At 41.7% G+C, this 24,459-nt stretch overlaps 2 protein-coding genes and 1 non-coding gene across 5 annotated transcripts in view; 2 read left to right on the top strand and 1 right to left on the bottom strand.

Moving 5' to 3' along the window:
* Positions 1–9,353, bottom strand: part of anapc1 (anaphase promoting complex subunit 1) — a 35,457-nt gene extending 26,104 nt beyond the window's left edge. For all 3 annotated transcript variants that reach the window (XR_004784512.2, XR_004784513.1, XM_035605249.2), the window contains exons 1-21: positions 9,172–9,353; positions 7,837–8,076; positions 7,476–7,640; positions 7,157–7,199; positions 6,979–7,076; positions 6,758–6,840; positions 6,577–6,650; positions 6,346–6,491; positions 6,098–6,255; positions 5,862–5,993; positions 5,520–5,738; positions 4,945–5,040; positions 4,631–4,721; positions 4,307–4,372; positions 4,036–4,173; positions 3,510–3,653; positions 2,900–2,960; positions 1,388–1,443; positions 1,071–1,202; positions 879–953; positions 525–635 (exon numbers count right to left, since the gene is read on the bottom strand). Coding sequence is in view for 1 of the 3 variants with exons in the window: in XM_035605249.2 (XP_035461142.1) it covers positions 525–635; positions 879–953; positions 1,071–1,202; positions 1,388–1,443; positions 2,900–2,960; positions 3,510–3,653; positions 4,036–4,173; positions 4,307–4,372; positions 4,631–4,721; positions 4,945–5,040; positions 5,520–5,738; positions 5,862–5,993; positions 6,098–6,255; positions 6,346–6,491; positions 6,577–6,650; positions 6,758–6,840; positions 6,979–7,076; positions 7,157–7,199; positions 7,476–7,640; positions 7,837–8,052 (2,304 nt within the window). In the remaining 2 variants the exon portion in view is untranslated. The remainder of the gene's footprint in view (positions 1–524; positions 636–878; positions 954–1,070; positions 1,203–1,387; positions 1,444–2,899; positions 2,961–3,509; positions 3,654–4,035; positions 4,174–4,306; positions 4,373–4,630; positions 4,722–4,944; positions 5,041–5,519; positions 5,739–5,861; positions 5,994–6,097; positions 6,256–6,345; positions 6,492–6,576; positions 6,651–6,757; positions 6,841–6,978; positions 7,077–7,156; positions 7,200–7,475; positions 7,641–7,836; positions 8,077–9,171) is intronic.
* Positions 9,354–10,890: 1,537 nt separating this feature from the next.
* On the top strand, positions 10,891–10,963 carry trnar-ccg. The gene has a single exon. It is a non-coding gene; the product is annotated as a tRNA-Arg (tRNA).
* A 6,527-nt stretch (positions 10,964–17,490) lies between these two features.
* On the top strand, positions 17,491–23,160 carry LOC118284211 (vasoactive intestinal peptide). Its single transcript, XM_035606943.2, has 6 exons — positions 17,491–17,619; positions 18,523–18,627; positions 19,109–19,213; positions 20,306–20,431; positions 21,009–21,120; positions 21,373–23,160. Coding segments are annotated over exons 1-6 (459 nt in total). The 5' UTR covers positions 17,491–17,617; the 3' UTR covers positions 21,382–23,160.
* The last annotated feature ends 1,299 nt before the right edge of the window (positions 23,161–24,459 follow it).

The raw sequence follows: 24,459 nt of genomic DNA, 5'->3' as shown, positions 1-24,459 counted from the left end.
ATGTTCAAGAAGACTACATGTCATATAAACTATTTCTATAACTCATTTGTTTATCAGATTTCTGTTAGATAAGCCCTCATCAACAGCACCCATCGTGTTCCAGATCTATTCTTTTGTATTCATTCAGCAGATTTGCTGATACTGTAACTGTTGATGTATAAATGTAGGTTTGGTCTCATTTTTTATAGTAGTTTTACTCAAGTTTGCATTTTCACAACTTACTGAATTCAAAGATTGAACCATTTAATTGGTAACTTTATTGATTTCCACTCCACACGACCTGCAGCAGGTTGTGATCTGCTAGCGTACAGCAGGTTGGTGGGTAAATATAATAAAGATGAGCCTTTTTTATTATATTTAATTATATTCTATAAACAAAAAATGCACATATCCTCATTTGGAAGTTTTTTTTTTAGCTACACTTATCTAAGATTATCGCAGTGTATTACAAGGAGATAGAGAAGAAGAACAAACTAAATCAAACAACATGCAATAAACAGATCCACCCAAAGACAGTTACATACAGAGGACAGGCCCTCGGTTCCTGTGGTGACAGCACTGGAGTCCACTGGGCCGCAGGCCGGCTGGAAATTCATCTGACGGTGGTAATGAGAACCCAACAAATAGTCCCAGTCCTGCAGACAGTGGAGATGGAAAATACAGGTGGGTTCACTCTCTCACCAGCCAACGTTCTCTAGTTATAAAGAATTCCTTTTATATAGTGTGTTTGCTCCAAATTAAATGCTGCACAGTCCCATTCTTTCACCGCCAACATCCCTATAGAAATTACTACAGGTTTTCTAAAAGGGAAGAAGTCAATAATGTTCGTTGCTAATAGAGCCACAAACATCACAACAAATCGTCCTTCAGTCTCACACCTCATCAGAGCCGCCATCAGAGGGACGCGCCTTCTTGGCAGCAATCACTGGAGAGAGAGGCACTTCAAAATGCAGCTGGGGAAACAGCGAGGGGAGGGAGAGCAAGGTCAATGATCGAGAGAAAGCGATCGAAGGGGAAAAACAGGTTTTCCCGGCTTAAAAATGTAAAAATCACTTCTACGGCCGACTTACATTTCTTGTCCAACTGAGACGCTCGGTGTTGTAACCCATCAGAGTCATGAAACAGGTGACAAACAGGTTCCACTCTGCGTGGGCACTGGGACCACCAGGGGCGTTGTAGATGTTATACCACTTCACCAAAACCTGCATAATTAACGTGAGCAGTGTTTACAGATGTATTTCATTCCAGCAGATACATTCATTTAGATTTATCTGATGGATGGACGGTTACTTTTCATAGCAGACATAACAACTGGTTGCATTAAACCACTGATTCTTCAAGTAAAGAGTCAGTGCAGGTCAACTAGTGCTTTTGCATTCCAACAGACCTTCATGGCAGCTTCCTTGGGCAGGATGAAACGAATCGCCTGAAGGCATTTCCTCACTGAAATGAATCAGAGGAGAAGAGGGACAGAAAAGGTGACGATGGAGGAATTCAAAATGTAACCTAATAGGGCTGTGGCAGAGGGAAAGGACATAGACGTTGTAGAAAAACTATACTCCATCTTAGTAAATCAAAAAAAGAATAAGAGAAGTCTGTCTCCATGGTTTTGTCCCAAGATACTTATTCTTATTTTAAAAGAACCATTATATTTTAAAAGGATTCCCCTGTGTCCTTGGAGTTTAAGTTGCTGACCATGCATTGCAAAATCCTTTTTCCCCTTTTTAATCAAACTTGATTCATTTAAACGGCCTCTTCTCCCCAAGATCAGACAGCACTGGAGGAAATTAAAAGAGAAACACCGCTGCGACAGTAGTTAAGTGTTTCTGTGCCTCCAAACGACTCCAATCGTGACCAATCAGATTCCTCTTCAACGTCACCCGGACTATCTTAATTGGACATGCAGAGTGGGAAAGGTCAGGTAAGAGGGGGATAAATGCCATTTCATTAGAGGGAGAAGGCTTCGTCCGCAGGATCGATTAGTAAATAATGGGGGGGGCAACTCCTGGCAAAGACGCGAAGGGAGGAACACACAAAGCAGAAAGACTCTCACACTCACACACACACACACACACACTCCCACAAACACACATACCGTAGTGACATGAATGTTTAAAAAACATCAGTATTTCTTCATTTAAAAGGCGGGATTTAACTAAAGTTACAAGGTGACTGAAAAACTTTCATTTCACCAGGTGAGCACCATGAGCTGTTTTTTTTATATCCCAAAGAACAAAGATGAAGCAGGTTAATTTGCTTATTAACTGAGGTTCCCACACATCCCATATAATATAATATGTCCCATGTGAATGAGTCTATTAATTCTACTCTCATTCCCACAAGAGGTAATTATTTATGTCTTAATATATATACGTTGTTTGGTATAAAACATGTAGCTCCAAAGGGACACAATAAAGATCTGAGTTAATGTAAAGTCATATTTATTTATAGTTCACTAACATGGTTACCACAGAAGAATAGATTAGAATAATTTTTAAAAAGACATGGAAGCATGTGTATCTGATTCTTCTCACTCAGAGGTACGCACAGAAACTTCAACGATGTAGTGGCTTAATAATTTGTGTGTGTGTGTGTGTTAGTGTGTGTGTGTGTGTGTGTGTGTGTGTGTGTGTGCGTGTGTGTGCGTGCATGTGTGCGTGTGTGATGGCATCCTCAATGCATCAAGATCATGCGTCACTGCATAACAATGTAGGGCAGCGCTCAAACCTAATCTGCTCTGACTCAGTCCTGTTTGTGTGTGTGTGTGTCTGTGTGTGTGTCTGTGTGTGTGTCTGTGTGTGTGTGTGTGTGTGTGTGTGTGTGTGTGTGTGTGTGTGTGTGTGTGTGTGTGCGTGTGCGTGTGTGCGTGTGTGCGTGCGTGTGTGCATGCGTGTCTTACCCAGCTCTGAGGTAGCGATCTCTGGGACAGAGATCCTCATCATTGTGCCACTGTTGAGCTCCTACACAGAAAAAAAAAACCACTTTCAGATCAGTGCAGTAAAACCGGATCAGCTCTGTTTGTAGCACCGGGCCGAGCGTCGAGGCAGCTCGATGACAATAAACAATCAACAGCAAATCCTCCTATTTAATTAAGATAAGAATCAACAGATATTTTCAATTTGTAACAGGAGGAAAAGCACGTGTTACTAATGACATTATCAACGGCTCTGTCTTATTCAAATGTTCCATTTAGCCATGAGAGTGTGACAGCATGCACATTAACAAAGACCCTGAAACTGATATATCCAGCCGTCAATAATTTTTTTATTTACAGTTGTGCTTTTCTGAGCTTTAGCCTCTAGTTTTAAAAGCTTTGTTTGTATTTGTATGTATTTGTATTTATGTGCAAATAAGACAAATTATTGTAACTTCTCTTCCCGAGAAATAAAAAACGAAGAGCTTCAGTAGCATATGATGCATGTGAATGATAATTTCTGTTACGGTACCAAGCATTTGTGTTGGAGAAAGACAAAAGTCACACACACATAAACAAAACAAACCAAACCTACCAGAGTGACCCGGTTGCAGACGGGGTCCCGCAAGGCATGGATGTAGGGCACGGCTTGTTGGAAGGTGTAATCTTCCAAAAATGAGGCTTCGTGGTGTTTGATGTTTGGCCCCCTCAGCTCAGACACTGGTGATGGCATCAAGGCCTGAAGAAGGGAGGAAGAAACAAAGAGGTGAAGCGAGATGAGAAGGAAATAAAGCGAGTGCCCAAGATGAGGTGACAGGAAGTAAATGTGAAATAGGATCTGACATGGGGATAGCAACACAGAGATTATTTCCTGATTATTACAAGCAACAGAATGGAATAATTATAAAACAGGAAATCAAATAAAGCTTCCATGTTTACTGTGACACATTATTTTGGTCGGAGGAAATTGTTTCTCGGACTTGCAGCAAGTGGGGGAAAAATGATATCTACAATTATATGAACGGAGGACGGAGGAAACGGTGACCTTAAAATGCTTTATTACAAAAAATACCAAAATCATATATTTAATCTCTATGTGTAAAAGAACAATATGCTGGTACCTCATCCATTCTGTGGATGTGCCTGCTGCCAGCGTTGGCCGGCGTGCTAACGTTCTCCACCGGCGTGCTGAGGTTGGGCCGGTGGTTGGTCAGGTTGAAAGTGGGCGACAGGAGTCCTGGGACAAAGACCTTACTGACCTGGAGGAACACAGAGGATGAGATTTGATGACTTCAAAACCCAGTAATAACACTTAAAGGATCAAAAAATGTCCATAAATCTTTATCAGTTGTAAAAGATTTAATCTGACTGGAGGTTTGAGTCCGTCCTTACCCTGGTGATTCCTGTGTAGACAACCAGACTGCCACAGGCCTCCAGAACCAGCATGGCATCTATAGTCTAAAATGGTCAGAAACATGTTAAGGGCTGCAAACACAAATTATTTTCATTATTGATTAATCTGCCTATTATTTTCTCAATCAACTGATGAATTGTTTGGTCAATTAAAAATGTCAGAAAATTGTGAAACATCATTATTTGTGGTGTCAGTGTCACAGAAACAGAAACAGAAACAAGAAACGAATAACAGCACAGTTAGTGCCACTAACTTTCACCTTCTTATTAAAATTTAATAAGTAGATCAACACAGCACTCTACCTGCAGAGGTTCTGCATCTTTGGCAGGGATGGACGTGACAGAGGCAAAGATGAGCTGAGTCGTATCGTTGCTCTCGATAAACTTCACACATCTGTGGAAACAAGGGAAATTAATTTGCATATAGTGTTTTCACCGCAAATTCTGAAGGTTACATTTAAACAATTTAAAGTGGTTTGACGAGTTTTCTATGTGCTTGAGTTGTTCTGTAACAGTTTGAGCTTAGATTTAATGTTATTTGTAACTTGTATGGACAAGTCACTACAGTCTGTATCAAATCGGCATTAATGTATGAAATATTGTGTGGGTTTGTTGACCTGAGCTGTTGGTGGGACTCCACTAGGAAGCAGAGGTAGCGGTTCTCGCAGACGTCAGAGGTGAGGAATACTTTAGACGCCTGGCTGCTCATTTCCCTGCGAAAGCAGAAAGGTGAAGATTCAGTCGCGACACAAGGACAGCAACGAAAACAAGAGTTTAAAAGCACTTCTTAGTCTCACTTTTACCACAGCTCTGAGGAGCACGGCAATTAAGTAATTCTAAATAAAAAGGCAAATCTGGGTAAATTAGTCACGGTGAATTGCTGCACTTCTCTGTCTGGAACTTCCTCATGGTGTGACAGGAATACATCTAAAACATGTGTTTCAGTGCCTAATTGCATTAAATATACTAAAATAACATTTAAAAAAATATTTTAAAATGTAGGAAAATGACAGACCAGGGAAATACATTTCTAGATTTCAAATAAAAAGAAAATAAGAAGCATTATGTCACTGAATTTGCCAGAATAAAATTCATCAATTAGATGACTAAAATCACGTTAAAATAAAACTATAATTCACTATAATTTCAATCATTTTCATGGGGCAGTAGAGTCCAGTTCAGGTAGAATTACCTGTGACATCCAGCCGTGACCGTCTCGCTCCACAGCTGTTCCATGCAGAGGTCGGGCACTATGGGCTCCACCTCTGGCACCAGCATCGTCTCGTTGACCGTGTTGTTGGGGGACGTCACCAAGCCGTGGTGCCCCCTGGGGGATGGGGTGTTGAAAGACGTGTTGAAACGAGCCACTCCTGAGAAGGACGGAGCCGCCATGCCTGGAGAGTGGGCGCGGCTGGGGAAGAAGGTAATAGTACTGTTTTTGACGACTAGTGGTGTTGTAGAGAAACACGTCCTGTCCACTGGCGGCACATACAACATAATCATTTATGCCTCTTCCCTTTAAAGTGTAACTTACCTGAGGGCAGCCATGTTGGATATACTCGGAGAATGAACACGAGAATGTAATCCCGGTGAGGACGTCATCATCCTGCTCTGGTGGCTGTGCAGCGCGCTGTAGTGGAGCGGAGAGCCCGGCACAACAGGACAGCTAGAGGCAGAAAACCGAGGACGTGGTCAGACAACAGTCTGGGACCAGGCATTGGGTCAACTCTCTCTATGTGCATTAAAATACTGCCACTTGACTTTCATCACCTTGTTCCAGTTCCATGGCCGAGCCCAGCTGCCCCGCTCCCACCGGGGGAGTCCAGGCGGGAGATGTTACGGAGGTGAGAGGTCAGGAAACCCGAGGCCATCAGACCCAGCGGCGTGCCGACTGGCTCTGCTGGACACCGCAGGACTGCAGAGCGTTCCTGATGGAGGTAAGAGATGCACGATTAAGGGACAGGTAGTGTGTGTGTGTGTGTGTGTGTGTGGGTGAGAGAGCGAGCGAGAACACTCACATCATTAGTGACCTTGCGCAGGGCCCACACAATGTGTATTCCCTGTATAGTGTCATAGGAGACAACTATAGAGGGCTGACAGCAGCTGAACAATATCTTCATGGAGGACTCAGACGCGTACTGCACACGGGAGCCTTCGAACAGGCCTGGAAAGGACACAAACTCAAAAATTCAGGTCAAGGAAGGAAGAAAGAGACAGAAAGTGTATGTGTGTGCATGTGTGTGTCATACCTGCTGGCTTACACACCACTGGTGCAATCTCGTCTAGAGGATGCAACATGCTGAACAATGTGGGCAGAGGCTCCCTGGAGACAAAAGAAAAAAGCTCAGTGCCTCAGTAACCAGCCAAATGACGAAAAGATTTTTGTTAACGTGTGACTAGGAGGTTGTCATTGTGCGGTGTTGTGTGTACCCGGGCGGGCTGAGCTGTGCGTCAGTCGCTGCATTTTTTCTCTCCAACAAAAGTCCAAACTTGGTCGCCCAGACGTCCGCGACCTGGAGGGGATAACAGGTTAGGCAGCAGAGACAGGGTTAATATGGTGTTATATTATCATGTAGTAATAATAAGGACAATATTCATCTTCAATGTTTCAATTTGACTTTAAAAGTACAGTTCAATGGACTTTATTTCACCTGGAACGGAAGCGGTGAGATGAAATCCTTCCCAGTCACGGTGTGAACGTTGACACAGCTGCTCTGGATGATACAAACTGTCTGCTCCAATTCTTCCTCTGCAAAAAAATTATAATCTAAAATTAAAATATAACTTCAAACAATAATGAATGAATAATAAAAAATGTAAATACTGTACCATCTTTCTTGTTCTGAGGAATAGCAAAGTTACACCATAAGGCCTGCAGACAGAATAAAAGGACAGATTGAAATTATATGACAAATGGAAATAATAATTATTTAATTCCCATATATGGCTTTTACTGTTACCTAGGAAGATGAATGAAATTTAACTGGCACCTGAATTACCATCTAAATTTGCCATAATGAGATTCAGAAGGAAAAACTTTAGGTTAAGTCAAAGGACATTTCCTAAGAGAAATCGACATGGTCTCTGAGATCCATCCACAGGCACTAGGAGTTAGTTTGCAGCCTGAAGATGTGGTTTAGTGACCGACCTGTTGCACTGGGCTGTCGACGGTGAAGGCCTTGTAAACGTTGGAGGCTTGGGTTCTACTGCCCTGGCTCCAGACTACCACGTTTCCTGCAGCGTAGAGCTCCTCTTCGAACTCCACGTCCTCTTCCCTGGCTCCAATGCAGCCCTTCCTAAGCTGCCAGCATTCCTGCCAATCAAAACACAGCCATGAAGTCAACACAAGGACTGAATCAAAAAAAATTCACATTTGTACATGACATAGAAACATTACTTCCACAGCAACAACAACTTCTTAATATAATTTTCCTTACTTTCTTTTGTTTTACAAAAAAGAACGACTTGTATAGCTACAACATTAACCCCACTATGTAAAGCAATCTCACCCTTTCTCTCTCATGCAGACTGACTTCCTGCAGGGACCCCACCAGGCCGGCGGCACCGTCCGAGGACCAGAGCTCGGAGGCGGGCTGGAGCTCTCTGAGCTGCAGGTTGAAGGCATTTGGGTGGTTCCTGCAGTGCTCGCGGCCAAACGGGACAAACGACTGCAATTCCCCTGCGGCGATCATCGTGGCTGTCTCTTCATACACGACTTCCGACATGAGTTACAGTTATCAGCATTATTTCTGGGAAAGACATGGGATGAAGACAGAAGGTTTTCTTTTATAATTGTCTTTATTCACAGGCCATAACACAATCTGACTGAGGTCCCCTCAGACAATGCTTGGAAAAAAACATATTACCTCACCTTAGTTCACTTGCTTAGTTTTGCTCAATTTATGGATTTATGGATGGATTGTGATGACATTATATGATCCCATAGACTAATATTGCTGTTTGGCATAACTGGCTACAAAAAATACATAAAACAGAAGGTACTTCATTAGTTTCCACCTCTGGGAAAGTGGGGAAAACAGTTAAATGTCCCCAAACTACATTATCTGAACCATCTCTTAAACCAAATCACAAACATTTAGTTTTTTTCTACGTCTCCTTTTGATAACTAATGTCATATTTGTTTCACTTTCAATTCCCAGAGCCTCCCCTGAAACTTTTTGGAGCCTGCGGCCTCTGGTGCCCAACCGGAGAGCTGAGAGAATAAGAGTGAGGTGTCATAAACATTTTCTATAACAAGCTGAGCCTAGATGAAAATAATCGAAATCCATTAATTGAGTAATTCTATTAATTGGGAATATTGTGTTGGGCACAGAGGCAGGGCTTGGGGGAAAAAGAAGGATAAACCCTCAACTGAACAGCTGGTTTTTCACCAAAATAACACTTAAACTATAAAATGTACATTGTAAACTTCATACCTGTGAAGCAAAATTATAATTGTACAATAACAGCACAGAAACTAACTGTACACAATCATCAGCCAGGATAATTTCTCCATAGCTGTCATAGGAAAGAAGAAGATAAAAAATCCTGGAAATAACAAGTTGTGTAGCTGTCGAGACAGCGGTTGTACTCGAGACGATCCCTTTCGTAGCAAAACAGACGCATTTGAGGGTGAATATGATGGTCGTGAGTCAAATAAATGAACATGTTGACAGCTATGATGTGCTATACTGTCTGTATGTATGTGGCTGGCAGGTTAGCGTTAGCGTGTTAAGGCTAAAACCCCATAGAGCATCGTTTAATTTGTCTGGCTCGGTTAGCACGCAAGCTAGCGTTAGCTTTTTAAGCTAGCTTTCGGATTTGAGACAACGTGCGCCGCTGACCTGATAGTAAGGAAAAGTCTGGCTGTTGTGGCGGAGTCCTCGTCTTTCCTTTGTCTGCGCCTCCGCCGGCAACGACATAAGAAGCAACTGGGACCCGGGGGGGAGCCAAACTGCAAGATTTTTGGCTACGGCTGGTTTTCAAAAGAGCGCGGACATCTTTGCTGTCCCAACATCCTCTTCCTTCCGCGAGTCAGCCAATCAGCGGCGAGGAGCCAGGGGGAGGATAGCGGTGATTGGCTGCCCTTCACGGAGCTCGCTTGCGTCACCCAGATGCTTCATAGTCATTGGCTCTTTACTCTCAACATCTGGCGTCCTCCGCCTCCCTCATCACTTCCGGCCAGATGTGGAGGAAAAGAGAGGCCCAGATTATTATTCACCCACTTACATGTAAATTATCAAACGTTGCCTGGACTGCTCTTTTTTTTACTATTCTTTTTCAATGTTGAATCATGATTCATACAACAATTTTCGTTGACTTTGATGGTTTTAAATCCTGGTAGCAATTATTTACTGTGGGTGTGGTGAACACTGAAGCCATTGCACCAAAAGAATAATCACCTTCAGTTACAGTTCCTTGTCTGGGTAGTATCTCTGGCCCCCGTTGAACAGCACGACAAAGCCAAAATGATAATATAATAGGGTGAAGTTTACTTGACTTTCAGACTTTATAACGAGGTTAAACGTAGAGGACATTAATAAATGTTGCAGAGAGAATCGCTGTCAGTCCAATTAAGAATAAATAAGTTGATATTTACGTGGGGAAGTGGCAGGTAATTGCCAGCATCCGCCTAAAGTCACACCAAGCTACAGACTCAGATAATATGTATTCAACTATTTCACATTCTATGTTGCAATTCTATTTCTATGATATTGTATGTTTCTATATCAATTTACATTTTATTTTTATTGTGTGAATGCTTAGTTATTTACTGAATCCTGTAGCTTTAAAAAAATACTTTGACATTGGGGTCGACACTGTCATTACCAATAATATAATATAAAATATATATAAAATATATAATATGAGATCATCTATTTTATAGCGGTATCTAGTTTTATGTTGTTGACAGACAGACAAATGGACAGGCTTCGTACTGTACTGCATCATGTAACTCCTTCTCTATCTACGAAATTGAATTCAGCAAAAAAATAGGTCATGAAAAATTACACCTGAGAGGTAAATCAGGAGTCTGGGTGTTTATGACCGCTGATGGGATATGATGGATGTCGCACAACAGTGCAGAATGATCTGACTGAGTTAACGCTTCCAGACAATATCAGCGAAGCTCCCTGGGTGATGGGTGTGTGTGTGTGTGTGTGTGTGTGTGTTTGTCAGAGAGAGAAAGTCATATCCAGAATTATTTATCAAATGTGTAAGGAAATGTTAAAGAGCCCAAAAAGTGAGAATGTGTGGCATAACAGGAATAACTATTTAATATTTTTAACCTTTTATTCATTTTTTCCTTTCTGACTCACAGTTGCTCCCTTTTCCTTGCCCGTTGTTTTGCATCACTGCATTTCCAAAATAAATCTAGTAATTGAAGGTGCCATGAGTTTTAAATGTTCTTAAATTTTTTTTGTACCTGTCAAACAAGCAGAGTAAGTTGGGGCAGGTGAAGACTGTAGGGGTAATAGTTTATGACTTCAACACAAAAAAGTAAATGTGAAAAAAAGAGAAGGAAAAAAAACAAGTTTTGTTGATATTCCAGCAACATGTGAGACCCAGTGGCCTAATGGACAAGGTATCAGCCTCCGAAGCTGGGGATTGTGGGTTCGAGTCCCACCTGGGTCGATTTGCAAGAGATAATGTGAATCAACTTACATATCTTATACATTAACAACAACTCTCACACAAATTCTGCAGAAATGTGAAATATATTGTACACTTCCTCAATATCAGCATACAGCAAATGCAGGAAAAAGAACATTAATAATTGTGGACTAAGCTGATATTATGGTGGGTGGACTTTGCCATGAAAACAAACTTTACACTACTCGCAAGTCAACAACCAACGCCCATACAACCAACGAGAGCCATCTCATTATCCTCATTTAGCTGCAGCAGGTTTGGCGTTTGAGGTGAGGTCATCCTGCCATAACAGGTGCTCAGATTTCATTACCGCAGGCCTGTGAAAGCATCCGTGAGCAACAAAATGTCTGCGGTGACGCACGGCCGTCGACCCGGGGAGCGACAGCGATGGACTCGCGCTCCGGTGGCAACAGTCACACGAAGAGAGAAAGAAGGATCTGCAACATGGACGCCATTTCCGCAGTGGTTACACAGTAATTGTTTGCATTGTTTCGGTCCATTAGAGATGTTGGCCTGGCACTTACTGGAAAAATGTAGTTTACAAATGCATCAGATAGAATCTGATGTGATTATGCCCCTGCAACACACCCTACCTTTGTGAAGTTCATCATCTGTGTGAGGTGTTGGATAAACTCGTTGTTACAGTAAACCTGTGTTATGAGGGAGCGGACTGTATTGAAAGCTGCTACTTATATTTTATCCAGATGAAAGTTTACTGTAGGATTACTGTAAGTAAATAAATAAATGCATTTGTACTCCTCCCATGAGTGATATTTTCTAGAGGAAAGAGTGTCAATACATGTATGTATGTATGTACATTAATATGCACAAGTTATGGAAAGAAATACATGGGAAGTAAGACATCTGTAGGGCTGCTACCATAAGTCAATCACCAACTATTTTTAAAAAAAATGGATTATTTGTTTTAGTAATTTTTATGCAGAAAAATACAGTATTATCCCAAATATTAAGAATCACTGCTTCCTATTCCATATCTGACAGTAAACTGGGTTTTGGAGTGTTTAAAAAACTTTTACTCGCAAAACAATTGAACTATTATGATTATTATGCAGATAGATATATATATATATATATAGATAGATAGATAGATAGATAGATAGATAGATAGATAGATAGATAAATAGATAGATAGATAGATAGATAGATAGATAGATAGATAGATAGATAGATAGATAGGAGTATGGAAAGTAACCTAATCTGATTGGTCCTCAGGAGAGCCAGACCCAAGTACTAAAGGGTTTGGCTGGTTAATAAGAGATAATGATACGTGTGTGTGTGTGTGTGTGTGTGTGTGTGTGTGTGTGTGTGTATAGTGTACAACAAAATGTACACTATAGTGTGTGTATGTGTGTGTGTGTGGTGCACGAGTGTGTGTGTTGCACTAATTAAAGTCTCTAGATGGCATTGCTGTGCGTAATGTCTGCCATGGGGCTGAATCCCAGCCAAATGTATTTATGTATTTAGTTCATTTAGGATGCGACGAAGAGGCTCTGGTGGTCTAATTGATCTGTACAGGAGGCCACATACCAAAAACAAGGCCTCCATTAAAGGAACCTCCAGGGACCCGGGGCCCTGATGAGTGTGTGGAGTGCGCCTCTGATTGTCTGTGTTGCTGTGTTTGTGTGAAATGAACTAGTACAAATATAATAGTACTGAAACTATACGGAAAGATCAGGCAAGGCTGTGTGTAAGTGTTACAGGATTCAAACTATGAGGTTTTTATACTACGCCTGTTTCTTCTGTGCTGCGTTATCAGACAAGTTACAAACTGAGCCACAAAGTTCATTTTTTTGACCTTGGAAACAGACGACGACAGAAACAGCCTCACGTCAGGATCCATTTAGTTGCTGCTAATTGCTAAAGGAAAAACTAACCCTTTCCACATCCCACTATCCATACTTTTAAATCTGATTAAAAATGCTACATTTTTAATCGTGCGTCTAATTCATGTTAAAGCTTATCATTATTTTATTGAATTGGCAATTTATTTATTTTTGAATTATCTCCTTCTTTTGTCGCTCTTTGGCTCAACTGCTGTTGCCTGATTTTAATTTGCCGCATGAATGAAATTTGACTTGACATGAAAAGTCAAAAACATAATGTGATAATAATTGTCTAAATTGCTATGAAGCAGATTTTTACAAGGTGCGACAACAAGATTAACCGGCTAGAAATAAAATCTAGCCGTCGAAGAGACAGAAGGTTTCTGTCCTCTCTGATGTTTTGCCAACGCAGCGTGAGATGCATGTTAGTCACTTAGCTTTAGACCTCTGCTTCAAACGGAGAATGTCGCTTTAGTTAAATGACTTCAAATCAAAAAATCGTGAAATCAGCCGCCATGTCCAATAAATTCTGTCCAGTTCGCAGGGCGATGAACCGTGTGTGTGTCGGGGGGAAAAAAAAGCACTCGTCATTTGCATTACGACATCAATTCCGCTCATTTCCCGAATTTCGTCCGGCGGCGTTGACCTATTGTCTCCGTCTTCGGCAAGCTGAATGCCGCCCCTGTCTCCTGCTGCAGGAAAACCAGGTTTAGACGTCAGGGGAGTTCAGCTGTAATTTATCAGACTAATCTCCTCCGGTGGTGGAAGGCAATCAGTCACCGAAACCCAGACGGGTCCACACCGCCGAGCCAGCAGGAGAAGAGTCTTCCCCCACGCGGGAGACGGCAAAACCTGTTTGGACCCACCGGCACCCGTGAGGACATTTCGGATGAGTGTGAGGGCTCTGTCATTTATCTGAGGGGGGACGATTTGATCCTGTCTCCTCTGCACAGAGTCCAATCCTTGGTCTTCACTAAAATACGTTTTTTTTATGGCTCTGAATGCATTTCGAAGCCTGTATAGAGAACTGATTGCAGCTCACAATCAAGGACATCAAACAAGTTTGGCTCATTTCCACAATATGGAGGAGAAAAATTAAAATTGTGCATGTTCTGCAGCAGTCGCAACATCAGGTCACACTGCAGGCAGAGACAAACGTTTCCATGACGTTGTCAAACTCTTGGCAGGAACAATAGATGAAATAGAATTATTTTTAAAAAATCTACTTTTAGACCCTCTTTTTTAATATTTTGTATATGATGAACGAATGAAGCCATTTACACTACACCTGCATTTTCATGTTATTGTTTTGTTTGGTGACTGTAATGTTTCACAATCTCTACGTGAAGAACTTACCAGATAGGTATTAATTTCAATGACTTGACTACATCTTCTTTCTAATTTCATGTCGATTATTCACCTTATCTCACCTCTTTCTCTCAGCCACGCTCCTGTCTCGGTTTGTGTCTTTGATACAATCTCTATTTCACACTCTTTCCGTCGCCATGTATTTCTCCCGTGTCTCAGTATCTTTATTCCATCGCTGCACCTCCACCTCTCACATCAGAGGGACAGACAGCGGGACAGAGAGACCGGTGAGTCTCGTCAGGCCGCCAGCCGTAATCTGCCATCAGAGTCGTCACTCTGTGGTTCTGCTAAGTGGATAATGTGGTGCAGAGGAGGCACTCAGCGAGGCCGGGGGATTCCCCTCGTCACACAGTCTGGGGGGAGAGTCGTGATGCACTGGGTCGCATTACCAAGACGTCCACCGTTTGGACCTGGACGCAGATTCCATGGGTGATTCTCAACACGACATGAGTGAACTTGAGATAGATCTGCAGGCTGAGAGTAGCTGGTACAACCGTAGTACTGTGACAGTAATAGTGGTGGTTGTGGTGGTGCTTGCAATAGCGGAGGCGCTTTAAATTATTAAATTGTAGACGCAGTGTAGAGATCTGTGGAAAAAATATTACACTAAGTATACATGTAGCGTAATACAACTAAACGGGTATTGGTTCTAGTAGTAGAAAACTTTTCACAGTTTCACAGTTTGAAGAGTCAATTCTTCATTTGACAAAATGAAAATGTGCAGATGCTTTTGTGGGAGATATTTTGTACCATAATTTGAACAAACAGACTCAATTTGACGCTCAAAGAAACTTATATATTTACATTATCAAGAGCAAAAATTATTTAATCCCACTAAATTCATGTAAGGTGTGTTCCCTTTAGTAGTACAAGTGGATGTGATATTATAATAATTATGATATAATTATAATAAACTTTATTTATATAGACATTTCTTAACAATGCAACACAGTGCTTCACAGAAACGACAAACATCAGACAGGTTAAATGAATTAAACAATGAAACAGGAGCAGAGAAAATAGAACAAATAGGATTGTCAGTGCAAATAAGAGCCACTGTCAATTATCTGTAACAGATTTCACAGCAGGAAAAGTTTCAGGAAAGGGTTTAAAAGAAGCCAAAGACGTAGTATTTATTCAAAGTAATAATAGTATTGGTAGCAGTACTAGTTGTACAGTAGTAGTGGTGGTGGTGGTATCAGGTGTAGTCAAAGTACCAATTAGAAAATAAACATTATTCTCTTGTTGTCGTCAGTATACGGAGGTGCATGAGTCGGCCTGTTATTTGTCCATAGGAACTCTTTTTTCTTCTTCTGTACATTCCATCAACATCAACATAATAACGCTGATGTTTCCTCCATCAGCTTCCTCTTCCTGCAGGGATCTGTCTCCAATCACCGCTGTCAATTAGGGCCAGCTCCTTCTCCCGTGGACTCCTGCGTAATCTACTTTCTGCCCGGACTGATCGCATTAAGGTTCCAATGGTGCCATCATGGTTGAGAAGAGGTAGGAGGAGGAGGAGGAGGAGGAGGAGGGGTGATCTGCTGACTGACGGGGGAAATTTCAATGACCCATGAAGGCCAGAGGCACTGTTGTCATGATGTAGGGGTAAAATAACATTTGTGATCGTCATGCGTAAATGAAAGCCAAAATGAATAACTTTTTTACTTTCATTCTGTATCTCAAATTACTTTAGATTTTTTCCAAATAAAACTTTCAAGTTTAATTAATCTCCATTAGTCTTTGAAATTAAAAAAAAAAAAAATATTTTTTGGTGATTTCGGGAGCTGAACCTTTAAAGTCCAGATGCGAGCACAAAATGTAAAATTGCATCCCAGTATATACATATACAAATAGGATTAAATATTGTGCATGTGGCAATTTACTGTGTTAAGTGTCTCCAGTAAATACCACATCATCAAGTGTTAAAAAAAAAAAATAGTTATAGAATTATCTGAAATGGACAATATTGATTTTTTTGGCCACTTGGGGGCAGTGAAAAAACTTGCACGCATGATTTAGGCTACTTTTTGTTCTATTTGTGTGGTTTTGCTAGATTATGTTTTCTCCTGGCATGAAGGATACACGTTAAATTATAAGTATCAGGCAATATATTGATACTGAGCACGTCAGTGAAACGTTCACAGACAACATATTTGTGTCCACCGTGATATCCAATGTCCAACATCAATTTGCTGTGACCATAGCATTATTAAATTAGATTAGGGAAAGATCACGGTCTGGGCTAAGACAGAACAAATTCACAGAGACTCAATTTAACCAAACCACAATCTTTTCCCAACCGTAACCAAAGTGCTTTTGTTTTCCAAACCAAAATATAGGAGTGGAATCTGGATTTTAACTCCCCTCTCTGGTGGGACAGTCGTGAGACTTGTACGCCCTCCATCAAAAACACTTCATCTATTTATCTTCCTCTGAATGTGATCCAGTCGGCAAATAAGGATTAGCACAATGTATTTAGGCAAATGGTTTAGTGATATAGGATCATAATTTATAAGAGACAGTGCTGAAGTAGATATTACACATTTTAGGACTTGATACTCCATCCAGTCTCCATCCCACATGTAAGTTTCTCAACGATTCTAATTTCTTTCAACGAACGTGTCTGTCTTTCTTTATCCCCATCACCGGCCTTGTGGTCAGTATACATACGTCAAGGATTATAAAACTATACTTCATGAAAAAAGTATCCCAAGGTTCCCTTATACCTTTGTACATGTAAGAGGAAACCATCTATTTCAATTACATTGTGGATATTTTATATTTGGGAAACACTTTGATGCTTTGTAGGTTTGATGAACTGTAATTTAACTTGATCTGTGCAGACTTGGCCCTGTACCATCTTCTCCTTCTGATGTTGTCTTCTTCTATCTTGAATAAAAGATCTGGAGAAAACCCCGGAGTTCAACTTGAACATCTTCTCCATTTATGTCCAATTTCCAGTCTCTCCCATCATCCTACCACCCTGCAGCTGACCAGCACCTTGCTACAGGAGAGGAGCTCATGGGGAAACGATCGGATGAGTCAACGGCATCAAACCCTGGCGTATGAATGTGTTATTCCTACGATTAATTGGAAGAAAATGGAAAAAAAAAAAAACGAAAAACTAATTTCACCACATAGGTCTGCTTGGATCTGACCGTGAGCAAGACCAATGACGAAAGCAGCAACCTGCTGACGTCTCGGGCCCCTGATTGAATCGGACGCACCCCCCCCCCCCCCCCCCCCATGAGAAACATCCAGGTATATAAAACACTGGGGCCAGAGATTTGCAACGGGCAGAAAGACGCAGTCAGGAATCATCGGATCAACCGGAGTGGACATACAGCGCCGGGCTCGAGACCAGGACCTTGGAGAGCGCCGCGGATAGCGCCAAACGCAGACAGCTCTCTCTCTAGTGCACATGTAAGATTTTAATCTTTACATAGAAATGACTTCTTTCAAACGTTGCGTCCTCGGTATAGTCTCCATTTTTTTGGGGGGTTTTTTTTTTGGTCTCTTGGAACTTGTGTTTTTTTGTTCTTGTTGCGCGCTCCAGCCAGGGTTGTTGGATGAGTCTTTCCCAAATGAGTGTTGCTCACGTCGACTCATTTGCTCGTTGTGATCAAAGCTGCAGTCCCACATATTTTACTTTAGATTGTGATCTGCGGTGGCGACAACAATATTGCAGCGTCTCCGCCGGTGAAGTGAGATGTGTAACCACGTCTGCTCACCTGCGTAATTACGCACGCAGAGTAAGAGCGAGAGTTCTTTTTCTGATGTTGTCAGAATTCACATCAAATGGTGATGTTTTTCCAAAGATCATTGCTTAAACATTCTGTTTTGTTCCTCTCAAGTGACAAGTGGCGAGTGGAGAGTCGGAGAGCTGAAATGGTTGAAAAAACGGATATGGTCTGGGAAAAACGCAAAGTTCCCAAATTAGATTTATTCTTACTTTTAGTTGAAAACGTTTTTTCAGCTCGACACGTTAAACGTGGAGCCAGTGAAGCTGCAGTGACGACACTGAGTCCTGGACAGTAGGTACCCGGGTTCGTGCGTAATTACGCGTTGGAGTTATTTTCCTCGGGCAAAAAACAAATCAACATTCAACGAGGGAGATTTAAACTGCTCCTATCGTGTTCAAACATCTGTCCTTTCCTTTTTCGCTGAAGATGAATCCACCAATTGTTTTACGGCTTGATGGTTACGCGTAAAACTCACGAGGAGAGGGTACAAGTGTGTTACGTCGGTGGAGAGAGGAGACCTGACGCGCTCATTCTGTTCAGGTCCCAGAGATGCAGAATAACCCGTCGCCGTTTCCCTCCTCAGGTGTAAAGCGATGTTACAACGGACCGGCCCCCAGCTGCTCCTCCTAATAGCCCTGTGCAGTGTGTTGTACTCCCGGACCCTGAGTCTGCCATACACATCCATGAGGTGAGAGGAGAAACCTGCGTTCTGTTAGTACACTCATGACAGTTGTTTGACACATATTAGTGTTACAGTATTGCTGTTAAAGCCTACTGTCAATGCCAAAGGTCGTAACAATAAAATAAACAAAAGAAAAACAAGGCGAATCACTTAAGTTGCTCTGATTCTGAAATCGGTTTATAACAATTTGTAATGAGCCTGGGCACAAATGCGATCGCCTATACTCAAATTCTGATCTTGTCTCGTTTTCAAATTCTCGTGAGTTTGATGGCAGATATTCTCTTTTGCATCCGTACAAAGCCTCCTGAGCAAAACATTTGAAAAAAGAAAAAGAGAACTTCACTCCTGCGATTGCCACCAACGTGCGCCGTCGGAACTGCAGCTGCATGGCGCGCGTCCGCCTCGCATCTGTTGGTGTTGTAATGATCTCAACCAATACATGTGCACGGACTCTAACGCGAAGTGTCCCTGTGGCGGCGCTCTGCAGACCGACGAGACACGCCGACGGTCTGTTCACCAGCGGATACAGCAAACTCCTGGGGCAGCTCTCGGCGCGGAGGTACCTGGAGTCTCTGATCGGCAAGCGGGTCAGGTAGGTGGTGCCCCCCCCCCCGTCCGGAGAGCTGCAGGCTGTGGATGAGGATGAGGATGAGGATGAGGATGAATTTGGGCTTTTGGAACGCGAATAAGAGGGGGAACATATCTCATGTATTCATTAATATATTGTCTGGTTGTGCTTTAAATCTCGAATCTGATTCAAAGGCTTTGGACCTGGCATATCCGGACTTAAAAAAAAAAGAAAAGAAGGCTTTATGTAAAACCTGCAGGTTTCAGCTTCATGAAGCCAACTTCAGCCTCAACTTTATCATTTAAGAAGTTATCTACGGGACAAAATGCACACACACACACACACACACACACACGCGTGTTAAAAATGAATAGTCGCAGGAAGAAATACACATTTCATTGGAGCAGATACATTGACAGGGTGGAGTAGAAAATAAGAGTAATGGGCGGATGGATGTCGAAGTTTGAAGAATTCTGGTTTAGTCGAGAAGGAACAAAGTATTTTGTTGGCTGTTCCAATTCATTCAGAATACTTTGTCCACAATCAAAAACTTGATAAACTTACTCGCGAAGCCAGTACACAAAAGTTGGTTCTATTTCCACAATTTAATCAAAGGCATTTGGAAATCCCTTTAGTTTGATGAACAAAGTGAATTATGGATAAACAACATGAACGTTTTCGGCAATCCTTGTAAAAAAATCGAAACATTCTGCAGCTTTCTTTCCTTCTTTCTTTCTTTCTTTTGCAAAAAGTAAAAAAAAAAATGCCGCTTTCACAGTGTGTCAGAAACAGTTTGCTGTTCGGTGTCGAGCACCGAGGACCCTCTGACATTTACAACGAGACGACCCGACCAGCCTGATGGTGCATTTTGTAATCGGCTAAACATTTTGTAAAGGTTAATTTATGCCATTAATGCGTCATTACATGTTTGTTATACAGCCGGGAGGGACACACACACACACACACACACACACACACACAGCGAATCCCAGAACCCGAGCTGCACTGCGGCTCTGTGCTGAAACCTGCTGCCCTCTGAGCTGGTGATGGTGGTGATGACACTGATGTTCTCACTCTGCCCTTTGCCCCCCGTCACGACCTCTCTCCGCGGTGCAGCGACGAGCTGATGGAGGAGCCGGTGAAGCGTCACTCGGACGCCATCTTCACAGACAACTACAGCCGCTTCCGCAAACAGATGGCCGTCAAGAAGTACCTGAACTCGGTCTTGACGGGGAAGAGGAGGTAGGAAGGAGTCCTGCCTGTGCACCTTGGTTTCACGATAAGATCAGCGGGTGGTCACATGACCGTATGACTGTATTCATGGATGCAAAATAGCGCAGGTGTCGTCTGGTGTTTCTGACAATACCCATAACTCAAATGACCCAAATGTCTTGAGCTCAGTTTTGTTTTGTTTGTTTGTGATGAGATGTAAAAGGAAAAGAAGCATTTCACGTTTAAAAGATGTTCCACATGCTCGGCTGTTGAACCGGTATTGTACAGTCGCAGCTTTTGCTTTTACGCTCAAAAGTGTGTGCAAAGTAAATCTACACCTGACTCGAATGTTTTCAGAAAGCAATTCTCAGTATGTAAGAAAAGTTTTAAAGAAACGATCACTGGCTATGATGACACTGGACCAAGAGAAGCATAAATCCATATTCCTGCAGAACATGCACATGCGCCGTACATATTAATGTGTGGTTAAGAAACAACTCATGGCTTTTTTACTGATTGTTCCGTGTAATTTCAAATACGTGTGTGGATAAAATGTTATGGAATGAGACTAACCATATGTATTCATGTGTGCACACACACACAACAGCCTAGAAGATCCCGGTGCCAGCGACCCGGAGGAGTCCAGGGACGACCCCAACACTTTCCAGGAGAGCTACGACGACATCAACGTAGATCACCTGCTAAACAACTTTCAACTGGTGGGTGCCGACACACACGCAAAAATACACACACACACACATACACAGACATATGAGAAAATGTATTGTTGAGTCAGAGAAGTGAGAAGCAGCGGAAATACCGTCATTTTCACAATATGTCCTCAATCTAAAAAACTCAAAAGTGTCAGCTGTTCCAGATCAATAACGCCAATTCTTCTTCTTCTTCTTCTTCTTCTTCTTCTTCTTCTTCTTCTTCTTCTTCTTCTTCATCCTCCTCTTCCTCTCCCGCAGCCACTTTGAGGAGGGGCCCCGCGCTCGTGTGAATACCTCAACTCATCCTCATGAAAAACCGCCCATTCCAAACAACAACAACAACAACAACAACAACAGTATTAATCCAAAAGGACAGTCGCAATCAAATGAACCAACGATGATGATGATGATGATGATGATGTGTTCCTCCGATGTGGTTATCTATCTATCCATCCACACAGTACATGTTTACACTGTATATACACACACACACACAATATTAATCACTAAAGATTATGTGCAGTTTGCTTCGATCAACGTTCCGAGATAGAGACGGCACCGGCATGGCAACAGTAACTAGAAACAGAAGTACGTCTTTCACTTTTTTCCCTTTTTCTTCTAAGACCAGTGTTGTTCCATTGACTTGCGATGGGAACTTTTCTGCCCCCGGTAACGTCTGTAAGGGATCTGTCGGTGGAAACGTTCGACCCGTTTGAACGTCAACAGTTTCTCCATTGATCTCCTGTTTTGACCGACACTTGTTCAATTAGTGTTGAATGGGGAAAACTATATATATATATATATGATTCAATTCTTATGAATTTTCCACCCACAAAAGTTCCCTTAACTTCCGGCGGAGGACACCTTAACTTGTTGCTCCTTAACTTACCTGCTTGGCGGAAACAGAAGTGTAACAAACTGTCTCACTGACTTCAGCTGAAGCACGGCCCCCGTTACTTTTAATAGTAAGTAGAGTTATTTAAAATATTGAATGTAACATTGCTTCGAGATCATTGTTGCACTATCAACTTTTAATGGAAAGATTTTCCTGAAAGTATACTTTTGACGGAATAAACGTTCTATTGAATTTGAGCATAATTTGTTTCATTTAATTTTTAGCAAGTTGAACCGGTTGAACTTTAACTGATCAGCCGTCTCGTTTACGTTCAGTTGATCCACTGTCACTTTAAGAGAAAAACTAGCTCATTATGAATCCGTCTGATTTACTAATCAATATTGACATTACAGTATAGAGCACAATTAGCTTTCGGTGGAATAACTGCTTTGGAACCAAACTTTAACTGAACCATGGTCCAATTTATATTTTTATCAAATGGAATTTAGTGGAACGTTTGTCACATTTTCAATTGAACCATTTTGCCAAATAATAAGTTCTAATCTGATTGAATTCCGGTGACAATTATTCTTTTAACTTTCATTTCAACATTTCAAACAAAAAAAACAACCATATCCTTAGAAGTTTGGCGACTCTTTCGTTAGCTTAGCATCGCCTAATTAGCTTTGAATGCAACGTTGAACAGTTAATGAACGGTTTCATTAACTTTCGAGGGAGCGCCTCAGATTAATAATCTCCATTACCTTTCACATGTCACAAGTGTTCTATTAATTTTCAATGGAAATGTTTCCACCTCATCACGTTTCACGGCGTAAATTGAGGTATAAAATTTAACCCATTAACTTAACGTTTGACCTGTTGATCGTCAATGGAACAGCGCTGGTTTTCATTTATCGATTTCATTGTCATCATGGTACCTCGTTTATGATTGCACCATTGATTTTTCAAAGGTGCAATCAGGATCCAAGTGCCGACTTAGTCGCATTAAAGAATCCAAAAGTGATTATTCGACGATAAAAACAGATAAACAAGAGGAAGAGGAAGGGGAACACATATGCATATAATCACTTTATACTATTCAACATGTAGAGCAAAGCAGTTATATCATGTGCATTGACCTGCCTGTAGCGCATAATAGTGATGTACGCCACTCACCAAATAAAAAGATGTTGGTTTATTTTTCACAGCCGAGTTGTTTTGTCTGACGGATTGTTTTGGCGATTTGATTTTGATTTTTGAATTGTTTTTTGAATTACTTTTTGCCGGTTTTCCTTTCGAAAGAAAAATGTCAACCCTTCACTTCTTCCCCAGTAAAAAAAACACACAAAAGCCAGGAGCCAAGAAACGGCTTGAAAGGCGGCTTGAGAGAAGAGTAGATGAATCTGACGGCTCGAGGTTCGACGGGGGGATGTTGGAGTTTGGTTAGACAGAGCAGACGGAACAGCACGGAGCAAACCGCCGAGCTTCAGGGACTCTGACTCTCTCCCTTTGAAAGGACATTGATTATTTGGGGTGTTTAGTTTGAAGGGGGAGTGAAGTGATCCTCGTTTCCTTTTGTCTAAACAGTCGATAAAATGTTAACTGTGGAGAGAAAGTAGGAGGAGAGGCACATAAGGGAGCCGTCGGAAAAAAACATGAACCGAGGGATTTTGTGGACCACACGAGAACTTCAGCACCACGGACAGCGACGCCTTGGCTGCAGTTGGCTGCTGGCTCAGTTAGAACAAGGTTTTGAACCTTTTTAGGTTTTTTTAAAGGGTATTTTCTTGTTTTTACATATTAGGGAATTTCTGAAACTCTTCCGGGAACCCCGAAGCAGTGTGGGAAGCTCAAATCACCGGGGGAGAGCGAGGGAAACGTGGCTACAACCTAGAAACTAAAAGGAACGGGTTAGTCAGTCGTTTGCTTTCTCCCTCCCTGTGTCTCATTTCCACTGGTGACGTCTGGGAGGGGCTTGACTTCTTCTCTCTCCAGAGGAAAAGGCATGGACTCTGAGAAATAAAAAATACAACACGACATGTTTGGTGATGGATAAGACTTGTTGCAGTGGAAGGACAGGGATCATTTCACGCTCGTATTCAACAAATCTCGTGAAAAGATTGAAACAAAGCCGGACGACAATGATTTTTCTTCACAATCATGAACAAAGTCACTGTAGTTTGAATTGATGCCATGTAAATATATGTGTGTTTACAAACAATCCAGAATAAATGCACCAATCTACGCATTTTAGAAAAATATATTAGCCTTTTAAAAAAAATGAAAGACCTGTATATATTCACATTTTGTTATTTGGACAGTATTTATGTTTATTTTTGCCTTTTTATGAAACTTGTTGTTGACAACAACAAATATAATAAAATATTGCAACCTGTATTCTGAGAGGATTGTTATCATCAGTCTGCCTTCCCACTCGACACAATCAACACATTACGCACGACACGTCCATTACACCTCATCTCAGCCTCCAGCAGCGATGCACCGTCGCA

The sequence above is a fragment of the Scophthalmus maximus genome, chromosome 10 (genome assembly GCF_022379125.1).
Source record: "Scophthalmus maximus strain ysfricsl-2021 chromosome 10, ASM2237912v1, whole genome shotgun sequence".
NCBI lineage: Eukaryota > Metazoa > Chordata > Actinopteri > Pleuronectiformes > Scophthalmidae > Scophthalmus > Scophthalmus maximus.
The sequence above is the reverse complement of the archived record's forward strand: the minus strand, read 5'-3'. Positions and strand labels throughout refer to the sequence as shown.

Bases quoted from the DNA above. Each gene is read 5' to 3' on its own strand.
- LOC118284211 (XM_035606943.2), top strand. The intron at 19,214-20,305 runs GTAGGTGGTGCC...TCCGCGGTGCAG, and splicing joins CTGATCGGCAAGCGGGTCAG to CGACGAGCTGATGGAGGAGC. The intron at 20,432-21,008 runs GTAGGAAGGAGT...CACACACAACAG, and splicing joins GTCTTGACGGGGAAGAGGAG to CCTAGAAGATCCCGGTGCCA.